Raw genomic sequence first — 9,665 nt, 5'->3', positions numbered from 1 at the left:
GATATACACCTACTGAAAATAACTAGGCAATTGAATGGAGGCAGTTTTTTTTTTTAACCTTTTCAGTCGCTGCCGGGCTGACACTGCCCGGCAGCACTAGCACATATTTAAAAAAAAAATTTATTCACAGCTCGGCAGCTACTATTCCCTTTTTTTTTTTTAATTTGGATCAGCCCAGTAGCAATAGTTTTGTATGCACCCACTATCAGACCAATACATGTCCGATTTTTTTTTTAGACAATATTCTGAGTAATTAGCCATAAAATACTTTAGAAAAGGTTTTATTAAATATAAAATAAAAGGATTAATCTTTCCTACACTGATAGTGTATACACTGTTAGTGTTGGATGAATGACAAATATGTAAAATTTGAATTTAAAATTCAACTTCTACATAAATGTCATAGATCCAACCGTGATAGTATATACACTATCAGTATAAGAAAGATTTATTCAAAACAAAAACAGAGAGAGAGAGAGAGAGAGAGAGAGAGAGAGAGAGAGAGAGAGACCTTGACTTGACGTCAAAATCTCCCTCCTATGGACAAAGCATAGTGGAGAGAAGGTTGTTTGGGTTTTTTTCAATTAAGCATGTCATTTAGGAGAATAAAAATAGTTGATTAAAATAAATACTTTCATATATATATATATATATATATATATATATATATATGTATATCGTATTAGGTCTGGTCCCCGAAAATTGACCAACGAGAATAATAGAGTTCTTGACAATTCAATAATGACAATAATAAAACAGATAAATCAAACAAAGAAATACGAAATTTATGTGGCTCGTCCAATTGACTTACATCCACGGGTGAAGGGGTAGCGGATTTACTATAACAGAAAGAGAGTACAAAAGAGAGAGTACAAAACCCTAGAAAATAATTTTTAGGTTCAAAAGACATCTAAAATTGAAAACACAAAAGAACCTAAATATCACTAAATGCTTAATGGCCCAAAGACCCATGATTTGCTCTTTTGGTTTGATACCAAACCAAAACTCCTCTCAGATTGGGGCGCCGGTCCCCCAAAACTCTCTTGGACTGGTGCACATAGCACTTGGTCTAGTGCCCTTAACACAATTAAACTCACTTAAGTCCACTATATTTGTAACTATCAAGAGAAGATACTTCTTTATAAAAGTTTCGATTTGAGATACAAAAACACACTCAACAAATCTCTACCTTGGGGTGTATTCAATATCGGTAAATAGTAAACAAATAACAAACAAACTCCACTTTCTCCATAAAAGTCCCAATGAATTTCAACGAACCACAACGAGCCACTAATGAACCAAGATGCAAAAGGCTCAACAGGTCCCAATGGGCCAAATCTCACAAAAGGTTCAATAGATTCCAACAGTTTAAAAACCATAAACATAGTAATCTTGCTCCACCTTCTTCTCAAAACCCTCAATGAGTTCTAACGGACCAAATAACTCTTCTTCAAAACCCAACTAAACTCCAATTACAATTTTTTCTTCACTTTCTGTAGCATTCAAAACCTGTTATTGTCATCAAGACCCCAAAATCTGACCATGACCCAAAACCTAAAACTCTGATACCAATTTGTTAGATCTGATCCCAGAAAATTGGCCAACGAGAATAATAGGGTTCTTGACAACTCAATAATGACAATAATAAAACAGATAAATCAAATAGAGAAACACGAAATTTATGTGGTTCGATCCAATTGACTTACGTCCACAGACGAAGGGATAACAGATTTACTAGAATAGAAACAGAGTACAAAAGAGATAGTACAAAACCCTAAAAAATAATTCTTAAACTCAAAAGGCACCTAAAATTGAAAACACAAAAGAACCTAAATATCATTAAATATTTAATGGCTCAAAAGCCCATGATTTGCTCTTTTGGTTTGATGCTAAACCAAAACTCCTTTCAAATTGGGGCGCGAGCCCTCAAAAATTCTCTTGAACTGGTGCACATAACACTTGGGTTGTTGCCTTTAGCACAATTGAACTCACTTAAGTCCACTATATTTATAACTACTAAAAGAAGATATTTCTTTATGAAAGTTTCAATGTATGATACAAAGACACACTCAATATATAGTTGTATAAAAATGACATCTATATGGGAGTTGGACTGATAATCATTTATGGAACCAATTCAAACGTTCAAGTAAGACAGATTGCGTATCACATAAAAAATCCGAGGGCAAAAAGGAGGCGACAAAATTATTTCGTGACTGATAGTAAGAGACATGTAAAGCAAGTCACCGAATTACTGTACCACATTATAGGTTTAGTCGTACATGCCTTAAACTGGTGCAGAAGGTTGTATTGGCGGTGGATGTTGGGTTGGTAGTAGCGTAGGATTTAGCGATGCTTTGCGGCTTGAGCCAACTAGATAGGAAATTGGTTACTGGGTTGTTGTTTTTCTTTTCAGATCTTTTAAGAATTGAGTGAAACTACAAAGTTAGTTTGTGGACCTTGGTGGACTACTTCAGTTGCAACTTTTAGTTATGATATGTAATGATTTATTTGGATGACTTTTAGTTGCAACTTTTAGTCATGACACGTGCATGGCTCTAAACAGCATAATCTTGCGCTTTCCTTAACAACCAAAATTTTTTTTTCAAGGAACTTTGAGGACGAGGAAATCAATTAACAACAGTGACCTTGTTAATATTCTTTACAAACAAGAAATACATGATGGTTTCAACGAAAAAGGTCCTAATGACTTGTCGTTTTATTTTTTTTCTCCCATTGACTTGGCATAAAAAAGGCCTCCAATGTTTTCAGAAATTCATGGTTTGTTGAAATTGATTATGCGTCTCTCCCTTTTGTAAACAAGTTTCTTAGCGTCCCAAAACTGAAGGAACAAAATGCAGATAATGATCTCGGTAAAAACTGAGATAACTAGAAGGTGCATTTTTTAGCACTAAATATTCGTAGACAGTTGAGACGAAGTTCATAATCTATGAATAGGGTGTTTCCATTATGTAATAGAATACGTAATAGATGCAAATCTTTATTATGCAAGTGTAAATAAGAGATTTGAGTTTAAGTTCTCTTCGCTTATAGAAAAAAATAAAGATAATAAATCTAGAGAACTTTAGAAGAAACCCTTGAATGCACTCAAGGAAACTTTGATGAATTCAAGTGACAACTCACGAAAATTAAATTGCTAAAAAATGCTCATTAATTGGTGGAAATTATTTCAATTGCGTAAATGAACCGTCAAAAGTAAACAATTATTTGTCAACACATGCGAGTGCCATGTAACAAAAATTTAATTATTAGTTAAACTAATTTATGAAAATTAAGTTATGCTTGTAAAAAATTAATTCTTTTAACAATATAATTACATTGTAGAGGTAAGATTATAGATTTTATGTCATTCTTTTCTCTAAATAGCTATAGTTATAATTAGTTACCATAACCATAAGCAATTAATGTATCAAATTTAGGTGTAATGACATTTGGTGGTTGTATAATGATGGGTTCTTCTAATAGTGTCTAGTGCATACTCGTTGATATATAATAATTGAACGCATATACTAACAATTATACTTTCTGTGCACATATATATTTTTCTCGATTTAACGTCACTTTTTCAAAAAATTAACACCTTAAAATGAACATATAGTGATTATATCTGATTATTTGGAGGTAAAAATGAAAAAATAAAGAGTGACCAACAAAAAAATTTTTTGGGAACACCAAGAACGCATAGATGTCTTACATGCAGGAAAGACGAAAAGCTCTACGATGACCTTTCTTTAGCCATGAAAATTCTAGATGTGGTTTTTTTTACAAGAAGTTTGGGGTTGAAGATTAATTTGGTTAAATTGACTGTCTTATTATGCATGTTCAAGTCCCCAAAACTTGGGTTGGCTGGGACGTGCATTACCGAGTGGTACATTAGTCGTAGGAGTAAACTGTGATTTATGCCTATAATGCCCATGTCCCAATGTTTTATGACAAATCCGAATTCCCTCTTGATATTCAATTATTTTCGGTTTTCCATTTCCTATTCTTGTTTTTTTTCCCATCTATTTCTTTACTCTCTCTTCTTATGTTTGTTGTTATATTTTTCCTCCTTTTTCTGACCATTCTCTCTTGCTACTAATACACAATCACATTACTATTATTAATTGATTACTCATATGAATAATCTTACTTTTTGAAATCACACATGCTTTATTGAGGTGTTTGAGCAAAACTTGACTAGTGAGATTTCACGTGAAACTTTGTCATTGATCCTGAATCAAATACTAAACACGTTTAAGTAATTTTTTTTTTTTTTTTGCTGACGGATGGGTGTCCGGGTCAAGTCCTTAAAGGCGGCCCGACTAATCCCACTTCGACCCGGCCCAGCGCCCCAACCAGACCTAGCACGATAGATGCACGGAGAAGCTGATGTTGCTGCGGAGATTCGACCCCGGGACATGAGGACCCGAGGAAGAGGCGCCAACCACCAACCCATTCACGTGGGGGCAAACACGTTTAAGTAATTGTTTCGGACTGATATAAGATTTTTTAAATTTACTTTACCTACAACTACCACCAATGCTAACCTTTGGAAGAGACGGAGGGACGAAAAGTTCCGGCGGCAGAATTAAATATTGAGATAGGAAAAACGTTTTTAATCAACGAATGGGCGGCTAAGAATTAATTGTAGTTTAATATAGCTAAACATGAAATTTATTTTAAATATAACTAAACTACTTGTTTATTCTCTTTGTTTATCCCTATTTTGGTTCCTATCTAATAAAACTCATAAACAAATAAACACTCACGCTATTCTTTAAACTCTCAACCAAACAGAAGTTTCTTATGTGTTTGTGACTCTTAAAGTGACACAGTTTGTTTGCGGTGCAACTATTCTTACTTCTTGAAAATAGCAAGATTTTACACATTATACGTTTGAGTAGATATAAGCAAGAATTTATAACCATAAGTTTGAAAATTGTGGACGATTTTCAACCATTAACGCTATATTTACACGACGAACTCAATAGTTAACTTTAAATGCATCCCGATACAAATAAATTATGCGATTAAATTCTCAATCAAACATTATTCTTCTATCCCTATTGAGATATTTTCACCCTTACAGAATGGATACTATTGAAGATTTTAAGTGTCAAATAGTGGAGAAAAAGTTGGATTGAGTTGAATGATAAGGCATGAGTGATTGTAATTAGGAACTTAAAAGAAATTAGAAAAAAAGGGATGCCAAAGAAGATTATATGTATGGAACTAATTGCTTACGTGAAAGGCAATTACTCCCTTCGTCCCGAATGATTTGTTGTATTTTGGGATTTCAACTTTTAACAATAGTGATTTGACGGTGATATTAATAGATTTGTTTCCAAAGTTGCTCTCCAAAATTTAAATTTGAATTTAAAATGAAATATAGATAAAGATAGGAATATCATTGAAAGAGGAAACCAAAAATAGTTCTGAATTTGATAAGATGATAAATATTTTGAGATATTTTCAAATAAAAAGCATGACAGTTTTAATAATGGGAGGGAGAGAATTATTAGTATCTACCCCACAACCTTTTATTTTAGTGTTTGGTTGGGACCCCAGCATCTTGTTTATTCAATCCTTTAACTTGGGTTTATGAAAGCTTTCCCGGGCATTCGGCTATATATTGTTCTCATTCCTGAAATCCCTCCCAAGCGCGCCCTCTCACTTGTACACCTTCTAACAATGGCCTCAAACTCAACTGAGATACTCCACGAATTCTCTCCCTTAATGCGAGTATACAAGGGCGGCAGGGTGGAAAGATTAGCAGGGAAAGACATTGTAGCTGCATCAGTGGATCAAGAAACCGGTGTTGAATCCAAAGATGTGCAAATTTCACCAGAACTGGACATCTCTGGAAGGCTTTACCTGCCCAAGAAAGCCAAACAGGGAACAAAACTTCCTCTTCTGGTCTACTTCCATGGAGGAGGCTTTTTCGTCGAATCCGCCTTCTCCCCTTTTTATCATACGTACCTCAATGCAGTAGTTGCAGAAGCTGATGTTGTAGCAGTTTCAGTAAACTATCGCCTCGCTCCCGAGCACCCTTTACCGACTGCTTTTGAGGATTCTTGGATTGCACTCCAATGGGTCGCTTCGCATTTAAACGGGGAGGGTCCTGAGGCATGGCTCAGGGGCTATGCTGATTTTGATCGGGTGTTTCTTGGTGGGGATAGCGCTGGTGGTAACATAGCACACAACATGGCCTTAAAGGTCGGGCTGGAGAAGCTGAAAGGTGTCAATGTTGAAGGGATTTTTCTCAATTGTCCTTATTTTTGGGGCAAAGAGCCAGTTGGTAGTGAAGCCACAAGATTGGAGAAAAAGGGACATCTTTCTTTTTGGGATAAGTCCTATGTTGAGGCCGCTTGGCATTTTGTTTACCCAAATACCACAGGGCTAGATGATCCATTGCTGAATCCTGTGATGGAACCAAATCTTTCCAGGCTAGGCTGCAGAAGGGTGCTGGTCTGTGTTGCTGAGCAAGATATTTTGAAGGATAGGGGATGGTTTTACAAAGAAGCATTGGAGAAGAGTGAGTGGGCTGGAGATGTGGAGGTTGTGGATGTTGCAGGGGAAGATCATGTCTTCAATCTCTTCTTTCCCAAGGGAGAAAATGCTCTGTCTTTGCTGAAAAAGTTGGCTAGTTTCATCGGAAGGAATGGGGTGTAGATGCATCTTGTGAGTTTTAAGTGGATTATTAAAAAGGCCTTAATGTCAAGACAAGCTTCCTTTTAGACGATGGCCAATTATTATTATTAACGATTCCAGACTGAGGTTGTAATGCTTTCAAAATACATATACATTATCTTTTAGCCTAGTATCATCCCACAATTAGAATGCATAAGCTAAGCTAGTGATAGGTCAAGTCAATTATTGTTGTCCCTTTATAATTTCTTTCTATATTAAATTCGTGCTTAATTTTCTTCTTCTTCTCTATTTTTTCCCCTTTGGATTTAGGTTCTATTTGAGGCTGGGCACACAATGATAAAGACACGTAGCTGGCCAGCTATATAAATATTTATTCCAATTTCATATGACCTTTTTTTTAATTTTTCTTAGTTGTTCGTATTTATTCTTTTGTAATTGGGAACGTGTGTTATGATGTTATCGTACCTAGTTTTGTTTCTGAATTCTAAAAGTATGATAGTACCGGAAGGATAATCGACAGAATATTCTTTTTCTTCTGTATGAAACATTGACCAAGATATTTTGAAGAAATAAAAACAATATTTAACATCATGACGACAAAAGTATGTGCTACATTAGTTAACACAAGAAGAAGGAATTTAGAATTTTTCTGCAATTAATTAAATTAGATTATAGATTCTTGGTACTACATGTGTCAAATAGTTGGTGAGTTGAAATAGAGGGATTGCACCATTAGCACGGAATATTTTTTATTCGATTAATGATGGATCAATAGATAATTCATTAACAATACTTTTGCATACTATTCATAATTACATCAAAAAAATTAAGAATTAAGTTTTCTACACTGACAGTGTATACATTATTAGTTTTGGATGAATGATAATGTGTAAAATTTAAATTTAAAATCTAATTTTACACATGTTATGGATCCGACGGTGTACTGTATACATTGTTAGTATATATAAGATTTACTCAAAAATTAATGTATCTTAAACATTTAAGTACCATATTAGTCCTTATAAACTTTATATGCAAATTTATGCAATGTGATAATTTTCGTTAAATAGTCTAATATATAAAAAAGAAAAAGAAATAACGTGTATTCTTGGAGATGGTTTTTAGATTTTCTCATGATTATACACATACTTAAATTTCATTTTTGATTCAAGACAAAAAAAAAAGCAGAAATCTATCTTTACATTAATAATTTATGACTTCTTATCAAATAAATGAATATACCAATGTAACATTAACTTTGTACTAAACAAAGTTACCATATATGGATAAAAGAATAATTTACATTTATTAAATGAGATAAAAGTTGTTAGAAGAGAGAGAAATTATGATTGGTGGAGAGTTAGAAGCAAAAATGGGTAAAACCCAATTTTCCATTAACTCATTAATTTTTTTTTTCAATTTTTTTCTATAAAAAGAAGTCAATATTATTAATAAACAAGTTAAAAATTGTTCAGCGCGATTTGCTTGACAAAGAAAACTACACTAATGACATAAAATACATGAAAAATGTCACAAATATATTTGATTTGAAAAATCATTAGATTTAACACAATTACAAAACAAGAAATGTTACATTATGAATCACAGGCCATCAAATCTAACCAATTGCACGAGTTGCTCCATAAATATTTGTGCATGTCTATTCCATTAGATATGTTATCGAACTGGTTTAAGTTCAAAACAATGCTAAAATCTGATGAAAAGACCCAAAAAATTTCAAATCTAACATATAGATGAAGACCCCAAAAATTCCAAATGTAATATATAGATCTAAAAAAACTCTTATATATCTATGAAAAAATAACAAAAAACTAAAACAAACCACCATCTAGAATTTGTTTAGAAGAGAAGAAAACTCTCACTAAGATACTCTAGGAGAGATTTTATTAAACATAAAACAAAGAGAGAGAGAGAGAGAGAGAGAGAGAGAGAGACCTTGGCTTGATTTCAAAGTCTCCCTTCTGTGGAAGAAGATCCGTGGAGAGAAGGCTGAGAGTAGAGAGAAATTTGTTTGGGTTTATTTCAATTAAACATGCCATGTAGGAGAATAAAAAATAGTTGATTAAAATAAATACTTTCATATATATATATATATATATATATATATGTATGTATGTATGCATGCATGCATGTATGTATGTATTGACGTGCGTAGGGTATACATATATAATTAATCTCATCCTAATCAAGTTTTACATTTATAAACTCCTAAATACCCCACACACGATTTATCGCAAGTATACGAATCGTGAGCGAGTATAAGGTATTAAGAGTCGATCCCACAAGGAAGATTGCAATTACCAGTACTACTAAAGCTTCTCTATTATTTAGACTATCAATGAATTATAACAAATTTAACCTACTGAAATTATACAAAATAACAAATAAAAACTCCTTAGGTTGTGGTATCCCTAACTACTCATGCAAGTGCTATATTTGGATCATTGAGTACTACCTCTAGGCTAGTTATGGTGTAATTTCCTTATGCATTTGAATCCTACTTTCGTAGTGAATCAATTATACTTATAACTAATCGATACGTATTCTCATGGTTATGAAATTAGCTACAAGTTAATTTCTTCAATGAAATTACATGAAATGAATCACTAAAAACCACATAGGTGCACCTCTACTTTCGTGAGTGTATTCCCTATGTTTAGCACTTCTTGAACTAGTGTTAAATCTCAATTTTCATTGCAGAAACAACACCTTAGATAATCACAATCAATAGTACCAGATTAATCATGATTTAAAGAGCCAAAGTGCTAAATAACTTGCTCAAATCATAGCAATCAAATAACCAAGTAATAAACACTAACAATCATAGAAAATTCAACCAAACCCAAGGCATAAACTTTAAAGATACATATTAAACACAAAATCCAAAACTTACATATTAACTATACTTAAGAATTTGATACAAAAGATAAAGAGTTGGAGAAGAGATAACCCATGTCACTTGAGTTTCAACTCCTCCTTCTTCATCTCCA

The 9,665-nt window shown here is 33.4% G+C and overlaps 1 protein-coding gene across 1 annotated transcript; it reads left to right on the top strand.

The window, feature by feature from the left end:
* The first annotated feature begins 5,694 nt into the window (after positions 1-5,694).
* LOC113757153 (probable carboxylesterase 12) lies at positions 5,695-6,675 on the top strand. The gene has a single exon (XM_027300562.1). The coding sequence runs from the start codon at positions 5,695-5,697 to the stop codon at positions 6,673-6,675; it is 981 nt and encodes a 326-aa protein (XP_027156363.1).
* The last annotated feature ends 2,990 nt before the right edge of the window (positions 6,676-9,665 follow it).

This window comes from Coffea eugenioides, unplaced genomic scaffold (assembly GCF_003713205.1).
Source record: "Coffea eugenioides isolate CCC68of unplaced genomic scaffold, Ceug_1.0 ScVebR1_2782;HRSCAF=3876, whole genome shotgun sequence".
Taxonomy (NCBI): Eukaryota; Viridiplantae; Streptophyta; class Magnoliopsida; order Gentianales; family Rubiaceae; genus Coffea; species Coffea eugenioides.
This window is presented reverse-complemented; position numbering and strand designations above follow the sequence as displayed.